Genomic DNA, 15,056 nt, shown 5'->3' with positions numbered 1-15,056 from the left:
CGCAGGCCTTATCACGAAAGCCCGGAACCACATGCTGGCGCGCGCCCGCTGCTGTTGTTGATGTTATTATCTGTGACATGTAGCTATTAAACTATAGTCGTTTCTACGTGTGTGTTTATTTCTTAAGTCATATAATTAGCGCAAAATATCAGAAAATGGCAGCAACAGTGACGACGAGTCTTGTGACCGCAACGGAGCACGACCCTGACCGGTGTGAGAGTGAGGAGGAGACCCGCGGGGCCGAGGCGGAGGACAGCGGCCAGCAGCAGCAGACGGGCCCAGTCACGGTGAGCCACAGCCGGCTGTCCAAACTCCCGCTGTCCCGCATCAAGGCTCTGATGAAGACCGACCCAGACGTGGCCCTCGCCAGCCAGGAGTCTGTGTTCATCATCGCTAAAGCCACGGTGAGACCACTGATATCCTAACCGGTCCTGGTAACACGAGTGCTGACTCTATATGACGCTAACAAACTTAAGTGCAGATAGTAAATAATCTATTTTCTATATGTTTCTAATTCATTTTAGTTTATTTATCAAATTACTGAAGTATATTTAAACTTTAGTGTAGGTTAACCTTTGGAATAAACGCAGAGTTTACTCATGTTAATGTCTAACTAAAATGTTAGAGTCAAACTGAACAATCATCATGCTAGATAGGGAATGAAAGCTAGTAGAAGCAAGATGGGATACATGTGTGAATGAGAGGGAGACAGGTGTAACAGTAAAGCTGCAAGGAGCAGAGGTAGTGAAGGTAGATGAGTTTAAATACCTGGGACAAACCGTGTTCAAGAGAGGTCAAGAAGAGAGTGCAGGCAGGGTGGAAGTGAGTGTTGGGAGACTGTGTGACAGAAGGATAGCAGGGAAAGGGAAGGTTTACAAGGCCTGGTGTCAGTGAGATGTACGGTTTGGAGATGGTGGCGGCAGGAACAGAGCTGGAGGTGCTCAGGTTTTCGTTGGGAGAGACCAAGAGGGACAGGATTAGAAATAGAGTGTTTTAGAAGGACAGCTCAGGTTGAGTGCTTTGGGGTTAAAGACAGACTTCAGAGACAATGGTTTGGACATGTTCAGAGAAGAGATGGTGGATATACTGGATGCTGACTGTGGAGCTGCCAGGCAAGAAGAAAAGAGGAAAGATCTTAGTGGAGGTTCATTGATGCGGTGAAGGAGGACATGCAGAAGAGCATGCTAGCAATAGGGTGGCATGGAGGCAGATGATCTGCTGTGGTGACTGTTTAGGGAACAGCCAGTTGTGCAAAAACAGTTGCATATCAGCACAAATATATTTTATCAGTGGCTTATGTTAATAAAAAAAAATCTATTTCTGATCGTTTCTCTGGTTCATTTTGAATGATTTCTTTTTGGTTTCTTTTTGTACAGGAATTGTTTGTTGAGATGATCGCCAAAGATGCTCTAGTGTATGCACAGCAAGGGAAGAGGAAAACTTTGCAAAGAAAAGACTTGGGTAAGTGGATTAAACATGTGCTTAATTCCATTTAAAGTCTACTTGCATAAATAGAAAATGGGCTGGTGCTTGTATAGCATTTTCCTGTTCTATCAAAGAACATCAAAGCACTTGTGCCTGTGTGCTTCTAACCTAACCGGGGCACAGTCATCCTCCAGCGGTGATCAGTGTCTTACCCAAAGATAATTATACAACCTGCTTCATAAGCCTGAATTTGACAGTTGTACATATTTCTCAGAATAACAACTACATCACGCTGAGATTTGACTTGAAGAAACAGGACGTGCTTTAATTTTAGGCCCCTGTTCCTTTTCTGTGACTGTCATTGCAATACTCAGCATTTTGCAAAATGTTGCAAATTCACAATTATATGACACCATGAGTAAAATATTGTGATAATATGGTATCATTTGTTTTCTTTTCCGCAGACAATGCAATAGAAGCCATAGATGAGTTTGCATTTCTTGAAGGTAAGCCATACAAAGACAAAAGTAGAAAACAACTTTTAAAGTTGTCTGGATTACGATGCTGATTGAATTCGTCACATGCACAAAATTCAGTATTCCACTTAATATTGAATTTATTGCCTCTGTTTTGAACCAGAATATGTTTTACTGACTTTATTTTTTCTGCAGGCACACTGGATTAAAGACTGCTTCAGGAGACTGGTCAAAACTGTTTGCAACCATCCAAGTTTTTATTACAGGGTCATAATTCACTGTTGGAAACTTTCTGCTACTTTTCTAAGTCAAAATCTGAAATTCAACATTTATTAATGCTTTTATACGATGGTTCCTCAAGATTTTTCATGCTTAACTTTGAAGACTTGTGATGGAAATGTGTACATTTTTTGTATATACTTGTGAAATACTATTCACTGTACAAGAAATAAAAGTATGTAAACAACAGAATGAAGTCTGTGCAGGTGTGTGTCACACTCAGCATTACTGGTAAAGCTGTAAGAGTAATAATATCAGGCTTCAGTGGAGTTTTCCAATTTAAAATCTGCAGAGTGACATTAAAAGCAAAAAGATTCGTGCACTGCAAACTTGACCCCAATTTTAACTAGTTTTTCAGATCTCCCAGAGGTAAACAAGAGATTAAGCATCTTCTGAATAAGGTTCAACATAAGAAAAATGAATGACAAGCACTGTGAGCAACACTCACAGCTGAGAAACTGAAGTGCATACTTTAAATTCCTTTTTTACTCCTGCACAGTTCAGGGGGATGTATTTTTGTTTGTTTGTTTGTTTGTTTGTTTTTAAAGCAGCCTGCTCTAAAGTAAATGTGCTCATCCAGTGATGTCAGAGCTATCCAGGGTCCTGCCCTTGCTAACACATTTGTAGAATTTCCTCCTTGTATTTAAATAATAGAATAACATCTTGAAGTTTTTGGAGACAAATCAGATCACCAATTTTTTTTGTCTGTATAAATGTCTTGAGCCGTCTCTTGTCTCTTTATGTTTCACTTCTAAGAAATCAGACTTGTAATAATTTTAGTGGTTTTGAGAGCAGTTCTGCAGGCTTTCCTTTCATTTTGACTGCTTTTTCACTCATTTTCAATCCAGTCCTTGGACGTGAGCTTTTTCAGAAGAATGTTTTTTTATTAAGCCAGTTAACACTGAGCTATGAATCATTCAAACATAACAAAGGCGCCCAACTCAAGCAACAAACTGGTGTTGTGTATAAATATAAAAGAACACTTGGCAAAGAACCACTTTTAAATAGTATGTTTTTGCACTTTGTTACACAATCTGTTCCCTTTTCTCATGTTCAATCTATGAAAAATACCACAGTTTCACCAGCATAAAATAGTATTTATAAAACTTATGTCAGGATGGTTTGCTGTGTGTCCTTAAAACATTTCAGGAAATTGGTTCTGTGAAATTCAAAAGAAATTGCAGGCTTAAAAACTATCCGATCAACAGCACTTGAAATTCATGTCCTTAAGTAAATGTGGCCCATCAGCTGCTCCATCTACTGTTCACTGAAGCAGGCAGAAAAGGCTGAGGTATGCCAAATTACATAAGAGCTGGGCTGAAAAGTGATGAATCCCAATTTGACATTTTATCAGTGTGTTTGGAGATTTTAAGGAGAGAGGTACACTACTGTCGTCAGCCATCTGTAAAACAATGGTGTCTCTTTCATGGTTTGGGGCTCCATTTCTGCCAGTGGTGCTGGAAATCTGGTCAAACTGATGGAATTATGAACACAGAAAAGTACTACACCATACAATACCATCTGGAAAGTGTCTGATTGGCTTCATTTTTCAGCACGACCGTGATCCCAAACACACTGCCTATGCAGTAAAAGCATCAGTCATAAATCTGTCTCCCCAGAGCCTGTTAACTGTTTTTAAAGGACTTTAAGGGATTTCTAAATGTCTTTGTTGTTTACCCTTCCCTTGAATCCTTGTCTGTTATCTCCCAGTGGGGACATAACTGCAGTAAACTAATTTGTAGTAAAGAATGTACTGAATTAATTTTGTTTGATATTTTAAATTTGTGGTGGAAAAAAGGCTACTCTCAGCAGAACGGCCTTTACTGATGTTTACTGATGCCCCGGGGTATTTTGGCTCTACAGCAGCCTCAAGGTCAGCCTAGTTTTTAGAGTTTTCGACTGCATCTCCTGAACAATTATTTCTGCAAACTTGTTCTTGTCATACTTTTCATAACAAATAAAACTGCAGGTGACACATGAAAGATGCTCTGCATTTAAGACGATGGCGTATTATGTGAGATGTTTATTTTTTTCAAATATTACTAAGATAATTCTCTTGGAATAAATATTATGTCATTACCATTGCTGGAACATTGAGTTTTGGACTCTTACAGAGCGCACCGCAGCCAGTGGTGAAATGTTGAAGGTCAGATTTCTTGTGCAACACAGCGACCCTCGAGTTTGCATTAGGAATGTGTTGGATCTCTGTGGACATAAGATGTGTGCTTTTCTTCTTGGCAGCAATTTTTAAACATATCCAGAGTGTCCAGTTTCTCACTCCAGGCTCAATCAAGACCTTTTGAGTTTTGGTAGTGCGGATTTTCAAAATAAATGCTCGAGTGTGTTTAAGCAGATTTTCTAGGTTTAGTGTTTCGGGTGTGGGGAGGGGGGGTAATGAAACAGAGCTGTGTGAAGCACAGATATTTGGGTCCCGTCAACTCCCTGCAGAGGAATGCCTGACTGGCACAGGGGAGCATGCGGTGCTCTATTCTAATAAAATATAATCGCATGTTGAAGCATAATTTTATTTCCACAGTCGATTAAGACATTCCATGAAGGAAATCTCATGTGAAGATAAAATGCAAAGCTTTCCCGTGTCCAAAGCAGAACATGAAATATGAATCCAGGGCCGGTTGGCCTAATGATTCGCTTTTATAATAATGGGGGGAAATGGCATGCTGGGATAAGCTTTAACCCCTTGGCTTTTTAAAGCTTAGTTATTTATAACAAACTAGTAAAATTAAAGTGGCATTTAATACAGCCAAGACCTCTTTTCAATTTTAAGAATTTTAATTGCACTTATTTGCATTCTTTTTATTTAGATATGCAATGATTACCATAAAATGGACACAATAGCTCTATCACAAGGTTAAGCATAGGATTTTGCAATGCTCTCCACATGCTGGCATTGACAACATGATTTTTAGCTGCTGCGGGGGAAATAAGTATTTCTCTCCCTTTTTAAGTCATAATTTTAAACACTTATGAAAAAATGAAGGAAAGAAGTATCCCCTTGGAAAATATGATTTATTACTTGGATTAATTCTTGTTGGCAAGCGGAGCTGTCAAATGTTTCTTGTAGTTGGTCACCGGGTTCGTGTGCACTCAGTGGGGATTTTTGGCCACTGCTCTTCATAGATCTTTCACAAATCCTTAAGTTTTCTAGATTATCACTTAGCTACACAAAGCTTCAGCTCTCTCTATAGGTTTCATACCACTCACATTACTGATGTCACCAAAACAGTCCATTTGTCAATATCCTGCCCCAGTCTTCCCTCACTTATGAAGGACACCTTGAGATTCTTGAAGTTCTCCATTGGGGGCAGTAACTTGTCTCTGGATTGGAGTGAACACTCCACCCTTTTCCAACTGAGAACCATGGCCTCAGATTTGGAGGTTAAGCTGCAGGTGCTGCACAATCCTGTACCCTTTGCAGATTTACATCCCCAATGCACAATGCTGCCACCGCCTGTTTGGTAGGGATGATGTTCTTTGGGCCATAGTCAACAGTCATTTCTTTCTAAATGTTCAGAGCCCAATTTTGGTCTCATCTAACAACCTTGAAACGTTTCTCCGAATGGGCCTTCTTGAGCAAGTTTTCAAACCACAACCTGGCAACTTGTCACCATTGGTTTTCTTGGTGAGCGGGGTCCTGCTTTGCATTCCTAGGGTTATCCCTTGTTGTTCCCATGATCACTGATGATGCACATCTTGGGGTACCAGCCTGAGGGCGATTGACAGTTACTCTGTCTTTCCTTCATTTATTAATATGCACTCTGCAATCATGTCTCCTATGTCCTTAGACAGCTCTTTGGTCTCTCCTATGGTGGTGAGGTTTAAAAAGGAATTGCAGGTTATAACTTGTCCTTGAATTTTGTGCACTCATTTCATTGGAACTTTTTGCTCAGTATTTTAAGCACAAAAAACAATGAAAAAAAATGTGCTGTGCTTAATTCAGTTTTCAAAATTGCATTCCACGCCGCTTGTTGTCTGTTTTGTACACCTCCCAGTTTGCTGCCTTGCAAAGATTATATCAAGCATTTGCCCCCCTGCATCTTATCCCTTACAAATCCCTTTTTGGGAGCACAGTCCGATCTGTTAAGACCGTGTGTCCAGTTCAGTGGGTTGAGCCCTCCATCATCTTTTGGAGGTCAAACTATGCCTCTGTACAACTCCAGCTCTTAACATTACTCTGGTCACCCCGATCGCTCACTGCTGTTATTTTTATTTTTGATTTCCCTCGTGTTTCTGGGTCGCCACACCTTGACAGGAGATATTTAATCACTGCAGAGATATCCGTAAAGTGTAGGGCTAACAGGCAGACCTGTAGTCATGTGGAAGGTATGTTTTTACAGCTGAGATTCCAACCTGATTTCTTGGGTCAAATTCTTGAATCCCCCTCTCTTTTACATGCGCACGCACACACACACGTACACAGCTTTACCCCAAACACACCCCTCAGTCAACAGTCTGCATATTTTCATATCCAGGGTTCCATAGGAGACATTTTGTTGCCATGTTGTCTGAATATTTCTTGGTATGTTGCAGTAGCCAAAGGATAATTTGTTCCTTCTTAAGATCTGTTGAGCCACAGGAACTTAGACAGCCCCACATCAATAAAATCCAACAAAATGTGTCCATTATATGTGCTACATTAGTGTCTAAAGCAACATTTCTCTACATGAAATGCAACTCATTGTTCCAGCACTGCCCTGCCAGCATATTGAAAGTTTGTCTAATGCATTCTTTTCTAAAGTACAGTAAATCCAGAGTATTTATAGTAATGAAGTTTGATGGGTTTGAATTTGCAAGCTTAATTTGTGTGACAAGAAGGGAAAATATCACCTTTACCCCCTTAAAATATCCATATAATTATTTAACGGCTCTTTTCTACCAGATTCACCCAAACAGTTTTTTAAGCCTTGTCAGCGCAGAATGAGAACAATGTACATTACATTTCTGTGTCAGCTTTGTTTGATGATACTTCATGTTTCTCCCTGCAGATACATGGCCAAACCTAAATAGCAAGGCACCATGTCAACTGAAGTCCTTTCATCTTCCCAAACCATCAACTATGAATGTCAGGCATTGGTGTCAATCCAACACGAATAACTTGCCACAGCGGATCAGAGTAAAGCACAGTCATGAGACCCCGCTACGTTTCTCTTTGACATACGCGCTCCATGTTAGTTGTCAGCCTGGGTATGACGTGATAGCTTTTGAACAAACAGGTGATATTTCCTTAACGGTGTAACAGAGTAACTCCACACACACCTAGAAATGATCACTACAATTTATTTTCACATAAATTTTCACACAGCGGATGATGCCAACTATGAATTTCAATTTCTAGGCTTGCACGAGTCCAAAAACATTCTTTAAATATGATAGCTGTGATATATTGTCTGTGTATTATCACTTATTGTGTACCACACCTATAAGAGCTATAATTCTTCTTAATAAGTTATTAGTTTTCCAGACACGTTAAGTGCCTTCAGCCCTATGATGTGGGAATATTTGTGCATCTCTCACACTTAATCCAGCCTTTGATTGATCACTTTATACAATGTTGCTGGCAGCCTAATCAGACTTTGACAAAGTGTGTTTGTCATTTTTCTCGATCATAGGGCCAGTTCAAAGGAATACCTTCCTGAGACAGATGCAGGCCTACATCAGTTTCTCTAGTTCCTGTCTGTATAATTAGATCCTGATGTTGTTTTCTGTTGAAGTCTCCCTGTAATGGATGTGAGTGTGCTAACATAGTGCCTCCAGCGTATTCGTGTGGTGTTTGGTTAATGAAACAAAATAAATGAAACAATGTTTTATAATGATTTATGGTTAGAAAAGGAGAGACTACAAAAACATTTAGGACATATTTTCAAACATCTGAGTTACTTTATTAGGTAAATTTATAACATTTACTTGGTGACAAGTTTGCATCAGCATGAGCCAAGGCATGCAAACGAAATTATAGTAAGAAAACCAGACTAGAATTAAAAGGCCTCAGATTGGTTTCACATTGTTGCCAGATTTTCTACGAAGGTCTGGACTTTGACTGAGCCACTGCAACGTTCTTTTGTTTTTCAGTTGTAAATTTGCTGCTGTGCTCGGGATCATTGTCCTGCTTGCGTGACCCGACTTTGGGCCAAGCTTTAGCTGTTGAACAGATGGCCTTACATGTAACTCTGGGTTGCTTTGGTATACAGAGGAGTTCGGAGTCAACTCAATGACCGTAAGGTGTTCAGGTCCTGTGGCTGCAAAACAAGCTGAAAGTATGAGGTGTTCATGCTGACAGCCTGTGTTTGGTTTGGGCTAAATATGGCACTATGGCCAAAACCGTGTCCTCATCTGTGGAAAGAACACTGTTTCAGAAGTCTTGTGGTTTGTTTAGATGTAATTTCACAAAAATTAAGCTGTGCTGCTATGTTTGTTTTGAATGGAGGAGACTGTTTCCTAGCAACCCTTAGAAACAAGCTATGGTTGTTTAGTGTTTTTCTAATTGTACTACCATAAAGTTTAACATCTAACATGCTTAATGAGGTCTGTAGAGTCTGAGATGTAGCTCTTGGGATTTTTGCACATCTGACTCCAAACAGAACCTCTAAAGCTTCAGCTTTTATAAAGGTGCTCACACTTTCTGATAATCAGTTAGCAAGTGCATTTGACAAGCAGCATGGCTGCCACTTACCATCTGTATTCCACCAACAAAGGTGCTAGCCCTTTGTTTACTTTTTGAATGACTGCTTACAGCGGTGCATCATTAGCATAGAAACGTAATGTTAACATGAAAATTAACAGTGTAAGAGGCCAAGGAGCTCAAAATGAGCAGATAAAGGGATATTAAGCATGTTAAATGAGAAAACTTTTTTCTTTTATGTAGCAGTTTAAGCCTTTAAAGCCTGAACCATGAAATATCATAATGTTTTGTGTTTAATGAACCTTCTGATGGCAAAAAAGTAATAAGATATTTGTATCAGATTTGCTACATCAGACATTTTTTTGTATTTCAGTTTTTGAAGGAAAAAAATCACACTGATGATATATGAATAACTCACAAAAACTTGGCTTTAAAGAGTTAAAGGAGCATAAAATGTATCTAAAAAAAATAGATTTCATGAATCTGTCTCAGACTTTTTGATCTATTGTAAAATGTTACATGAATAACATTTATTGCCATTTAAAATGACAACTGAAAGAGACATTTTTAAAGCAATCACTCATATTAACATCAGGATAAAGATATACTAAAGGAGGCAGACAGAAAACTCTGTGGTAAGAATGATCCAGATAAAGTTCAGATACTACCGCTTCCCCTACAGCCCGTACAGCTGCAAACCATTTTACATTCATTTTGTTATTTGGAAATGAAAAAAAGCCAAATAACTGGATTTATCATGGGAATTAACATAAATGCTGCATGTTGAATACTTCTTGATAACTCGCCTTTTATCTATTTTGGTTCTCAATGAGAAAAATGCAGGAAAGCAAAGGAAAAAAGAATGAAGGAGTAATTTAACACCCTAAATGAAATAAATCAGGCCTGGCATCTTGAGTGAGGAGACTGAAAGGGAGAAATGAGGGAGAGGTGAGATGAATGTGAAAGAAAAAGAAGGAGGGAGTTAGTTGAGCATAAGAATGAAAATGGATAAACAGACGGTGGGAGGGAAAGACAGTAAGACAAAAAAGAGAGGTGGTAAAAGTGAGTGAGAGATGGGCAGGGAGGTATAAAGAGAGGGAGGGAGTAGTATAAGAGAGGCAGCCATAGAGGGAGAGGTGACAGAGTAGATTATCCTCCTCTCCTCTCCTCCTCTGCCAGCCTCATCATGTTCATGCTGCAGATGTTGACTGTTATCTCTCTGACTGTTATCCTCTTGGCATCTGTAGAAGGTAGGACATAACCATACTTTCTATGTGTGTGTGTGTTGCATGGCTTGCATGCACCCTGCAGGTGGACACTCTAGCATAGACGGTGATGGCGAAGACAGAAAAGGAAAGAAGAGGGAAAGAGGAATAGCAGCAGCAGGAGCAGCAGGGAGGGAGGCATGGATGTAAACAGAGGAGCAGAAATCACATCACACACACACACACACACACACATGGAGAAAAGACAGCAACTGTGTCAGGGCTCAGTTCGCGTGATCGTGTTGTCTTGTCTGTTTTCTGAAATGTAGTCAAAGCGCTGGAAGTGCACTGATGTGGCTGAGGATGGCTTCAAAATCATTTGTGGCATTACAAAGCAGCACTGTCCTATTTTGCTCCTGCTGCCTCACATCACACTTTCAGTTGTTTACAGATTTGGATGAAGGGACATCATGGCATTCCTTACACACAAACACCTCGCTTTTTCTACCACTTTCTCCCGTTTCACTGGCATGCTCGTATGTTTCTCAGCACAACGGGATGCCATTATAATTCCTCTGGCATTCTAGTGTGTGTCCATATGTGACTCTGCGTATATGTGGGGCATGTGCAAAATACTCTGCTTCGGTCTTTGCTAATATCAGAACAGGGACTTGACAGTGCTGAAAAACTATAAATATGAACGCTCAGATTTAGGGTCTGATAATCTGCAATAATTTCTATTATTTGAAACTTTTCTGCCTGGCGTGATGCTGCATTAGCATCCCGTTTTCACAAAAAAGTAATTGAATGTGAAATCTATTCAATGATGTGAAACACCTGAAAGTTCAGCATCATTCTGGCAGTCTGCTTTCGTTTCAGTGACTCATTTGTCTTCCTTTGTCCGTGTTATTTCCTAGCCATAGGTGTGCAGATGAAGAACGATGTCCAGTGCTGCATGCTATACTCCCACGGCAAGGTGCGTACCAAAGATGTGTTGCGGTTTGAGGTGCAGACCGAGGGGCCCGACTGCAGTATACAAGCCATCATGCAAGTATTTCAACTATCCACTCCTGGAGCTAAAGAGCACACAGCAATCTGCAGGAATGGAAAATATGCCTCTCGTTAGAGGAGGGCAGAGCTTGGGCTGAGAGGCATTGTCATCTTTCCAGGTCATGTTGTTATGGCAGGGCTTAGAGCTGTAATTGCCAGGGAAGTGAAAAAGGAAATATGTGGGAATAACAAGCCATCTGAAAATACCTTCTGAGCCAGCTGAGCCCTGCTGCAGCCAGTCAGTCAGTCAGAACAGCAGGGTTTATTTAAGTAAACTACATTGTGATACCTATTGTTTCCAGCAGGTCAGGGAAATCTGATGAAGCTGGGGAATGAAGAGCTTGCTTATTCATGTGGCCCAGTTAACAAAAGCACTGAATTCTCATCCGTTGGATACGAGGCATTATTTTCGTTACCTGTTTTAGTTTGATCGCAATTTGTTCTTCGTTATACTAGAGGGGGAAATACAAAATTCCCTCTTTATCATCTTATAGTATATAAATATTCATTTTAATTTGGGCTATAGCTGGCAAATACCTTTGTAGATCTCAGCATGATCTTCTCCTTCTTACTGCAGCACATTCAAATCGGTGTGTTTCCATCCTTTGTCTCGAGTCTTCAGCACATCCTTGTACTGTCATCCTGCAACTTCTGCACATAATTTGCATTTGTCTTTCAAAGACTGTACACGAAGAAGGCGGTGAAGTGTGCAGACCCCAGAGACCGAAAGGTAAAGAGGTTGCTAAGAAAGCTCATCCAGAGACAGAGAGACAAGGCCCGCCAAACCAAATGGTTCCTTTCTGACAACCTTCCTGTCATGTCAGAGGTGAGACGCAGTCTGTTACACGGCTACTTTACTGTATTCTACACCTGAGATGTAATAAAGGCAGCTTGATGAAGTGAAACTGAGGAGTGTTGCAAAGTCATAATTTCCATGTCTTCAGGTCAAGAAGGACCACTTGGTGGTTCTCAGTGTGGAGTGATGGAGCGATGGAGGAAATATGGAGGAAAAGTTGTAGTCATAAGTAAGGCTCTTTTCCGTATGTTATTACTCATATAAACTTGGTATGTAGGCTATATGTAAAGTAAATCTCTAAAAGTCTCATCTGGGATTTTGAGCTGTCTTCCTGTGTTTCTGCAGGCCAAGTAAACTTTCAGCAGCTTGTCATCTTTACATGTCAAAGCTCGCTGACTCTCCAATCATCGTGTCTCTCTCTCTATCTACACTATCCGTCTCCCTGGGACTGGACCTGGGCAGCAATACATATTTAGATATTTAAGAATGAACTCTGCTTGAAATATTCCCAGTATGTGGCTGGAACATTCTCAACAAAGGGGGTGTTATTTGTAAGATATGTTGCAAAGATTTTTTTTAAAATGGCTTATACTGTTATTTGCCAGAGACTGCCTGAAAGTGTCTCCCTCTATAAAAAAGCATAACCACTCCTGGCTGATGTGAAATCAGTGAAACAGATGTAATGAAATGAGCAGTGATATGAATATTGTATATCACCAAGATACTCTTATGGTTATTTGTGACTTGTATACCTTAAATGTGTAATGACACTTCATACAGTAAAGTAGATGGGGTTTGGTTACGGTACACTGAGCGTGCAGAATATTGAGATAACATGTCTCCAGTGGTATGGTTTACAACTCCTTTTTCAGGCTATATTTGACTGTTTATAAAAAAAAAAATCACAGTTGACTCAGAGTGAATGTTTCACCTGGATGCAACCTTCAATATAGCTCAAGAGCAAATGTTCCTAATATTTTGTCCATTTTGTATATTGCGTGTTTGTAAAGTCCTGTATGAAATGTGACTCTAACACTAGGCCCTCAGGCATCAGCGACAGATTTAAGTATCTATTTGGAGTTTACATTTCTACGTTTAAACAATAGTTTGTCACTAAACTATGCCAAAGTGTTCATGATTCAGTTCACCACATGGCCAGGCTGTTAAAACTTAGAGGGCTCGACTGTGTGCGAAACACACAAGCATTGCATCGTAGGAGAATGCACTATATGTTAAAACACAGCATCTCGAGTGAACAATTTTATAAATAAATCTGAAATAATAACTAGAAGGGCTGCAGCGTCTTTTTTCAATCTTGAGATGTTTGCGTATCGCTTTCTACAGCGTGCTACTGATGTAGCTCAAAGTCAAACAAAAAAGAGTAAAATCTCTCACAACTGCACAGACATTCACTTTTATTTATATAACATCAAGTGTTTTAAAGGTAAAGACCCTACAGTAATACAGAGAAAACAATCAAATGACTCCCTATGAGCAGTGTTGGGAAGGTTACTTTTAAAATGTATTCCATTACAGATTACAGAATACATGCCCCAAAATGTATTCTGTAACGTATTCCGTTACGTTACTCGATGAGAGTAACGTATTCTTAATACGCTGGATTACTTAATATATTATCATGCTGTTTACAACTACGTGAATGTACTATTGCTGTGATTTATTACTGTTACTGAAGGCTCCGCGGCTCCGAACCGTAGTAAAGGACCTCTGGCTAATACAGTGGGTTCCGTGTCGGGCTCGTAGCCGAAAAATAGCTTTACTTTGTTGTCTGGGTCAACTTTGCTTGCGAGAGACAGAGAGAGGCGTTGAAAGGCTGCTCCAACGGAACTTATTGTTTCGGAGGAAAACACCAACACAGCGTACAGTCGAGTCTCAAGAGCGTACTTACACCTGGGCTCGTCAGGCACTCTTCTTGGCTGCAGTGGTTATTATTTTATTTACATGCTTCCAGCTCCCGTTTTTGCTTGATGACAACTCCTACTTTTCCTTTTTCTCCCTCCCTCGCTCACAGACACATAACGGGTACGGCAGTCCATTCTCCCTGCAGCACGGACTACACTGCCCATGATGCTACATCCTGTAGCATTCTGCCTATTAGCTTAGCACAACAACAACAAAAAGGCGCTCTCTCACCCAGGAAACACAGAGAGAGCGTCGCCCTGTAACCATGGCAACCGTAACGCTGCCGCCTGGAACAACAGAACATAGCTGTCAAACAAAACCCAAACAGTCCTGACCCGCCACAATATGAAACAGGGAAGTACCGCCGTGTAATCCATTTATTTCAACAAAGTTACTGTATTCTGAATACCACCTTTTTAAACGCTACCTGTAACGGAATACAGTTACTCATATTTTGTATTTTAAATACGTAACCGCGGTACATGTATTCCGTTACTCCCCAACACTGCCTATGAGTAACAGAAGTAATTATTATAAACAGCTACAACATTAAAGCTACAGCAAGTCGTTTTTGAGGTTTTATTTAATTGGAAAAAGGAGATTATGATTGAAAAATGATAGAAAGATAAGTATGTGTAATTACATCTCCCAACAAATTGCATTTTCATAAACTTAGAATTAATCCGTTAAATATAGAAGTTGGCAACAGTTTTAATTTGCGCCTGTACAAGTGTTAATTTTGCAGACCAATAACTTTTGTCATAGTTTTTGCCCACAATCTCTTTTTTCAGACAAAAACAAGATAAAAACTAAGGCATGAGGACAAAACTATGATAAAATGTACTGACACCAATAAAACGAATGACAATGACATGAAAATATTGGGGAGATCCAATCAGAGGTAATCTCCTTATAAGATTAGATCCACACATTTGAGCTGCCATCAAGAAACAGTACCACTACCTCTCATGAAAACGCAACAAAAAGGAAAACAGGAAAAGGAAATATAAGAGCCTTTGTAAAACATGTGAAGCAACTCTCACCAGATTTAGTCTAACAACACTAAAACTAACAGAACAGGCAAGAGTTAAGAATATCCTCAAAATCTCTCCTTGGTATTGTTGCCATTGGTCAGAAGTGAGTTTACCTGACTCACTGACTCATATTGGACTCCTCCAAAGTTTTACAGCCTCCTCAAGAGTGAAATAACATGGACGCATATTGACAGCTGCGGTAAACAATGGACTGAAACCCTACAGTCACTA

The 15,056-nt window shown here is 40.0% G+C and overlaps 2 protein-coding genes across 2 annotated transcripts; both read left to right on the top strand.

Moving 5' to 3' along the window:
* Nucleotides 1-8: 8 nt before the first annotated feature.
* Nucleotides 9-2,366, top strand: pole4 (polymerase (DNA-directed), epsilon 4, accessory subunit). The gene is made up of 4 exons (XM_085398429.1): nucleotides 9-404; nucleotides 1,377-1,461; nucleotides 1,890-1,931; nucleotides 2,097-2,366. The coding sequence occupies exons 1-4, from the start codon at nucleotides 156-158 to the stop codon at nucleotides 2,108-2,110; spliced, it is 390 nt and encodes a 129-aa protein (XP_085254555.1). The 5' UTR covers nucleotides 9-155; the 3' UTR covers nucleotides 2,111-2,366.
* Nucleotides 2,367-9,895: 7,529 nt separating this feature from the next.
* ccl44 (chemokine (C-C motif) ligand 44) lies at nucleotides 9,896-13,149 on the top strand. Its single transcript, XM_085398929.1, has 5 exons — nucleotides 9,896-10,067; nucleotides 10,940-11,069; nucleotides 11,754-11,898; nucleotides 12,017-12,097; nucleotides 12,214-13,149. Exons 1-4 carry the CDS (start codon nucleotides 10,004-10,006, stop codon nucleotides 12,053-12,055), a joined length of 378 nt encoding a protein of 125 aa, XP_085255055.1. The 5' UTR covers nucleotides 9,896-10,003; the 3' UTR covers nucleotides 12,056-12,097; nucleotides 12,214-13,149.
* The last annotated feature ends 1,907 nt before the right edge of the window (nucleotides 13,150-15,056 follow it).

Source organism: Rhamphochromis longiceps, linkage group LG23, assembly GCF_057381845.1.
Source record: "Rhamphochromis longiceps isolate RC_006_pf linkage group LG23, R_longiceps_female_GT1.1, whole genome shotgun sequence".
Lineage (NCBI taxonomy): Eukaryota > Metazoa > Chordata > Actinopteri > Cichliformes > Cichlidae > Rhamphochromis > Rhamphochromis longiceps.
This window is presented reverse-complemented; position numbering and strand designations above follow the sequence as displayed.

Coding starts and splice junctions, on each gene's coding strand:
- pole4 (XM_085398429.1), top strand. CDS start 156: ATGGCAGCAACAGTGACGACGAGTCTTGTGACCGCAACGGAGCACGAC. Junction 405..1,376: donor TCATCATCGCTAAAGCCACG/GTGAGACCACTG, acceptor CTTTTTGTACAG/GAATTGTTTGTTGAGATGAT. Junction 1,462..1,889: donor TTTGCAAAGAAAAGACTTGG/GTAAGTGGATTA, acceptor TCTTTTCCGCAG/ACAATGCAATAGAAGCCATA.
- ccl44 (XM_085398929.1), top strand. CDS start 10,004: ATGTTCATGCTGCAGATGTTGACTGTTATCTCTCTGACTGTTATCCTC. Junction 10,068..10,939: donor CCTCTTGGCATCTGTAGAAG/GTAGGACATAAC, acceptor GTTATTTCCTAG/CCATAGGTGTGCAGATGAAG. Junction 11,070..11,753: donor TGCAGTATACAAGCCATCAT/GCAAGTATTTCA, acceptor TGTCTTTCAAAG/ACTGTACACGAAGAAGGCGG.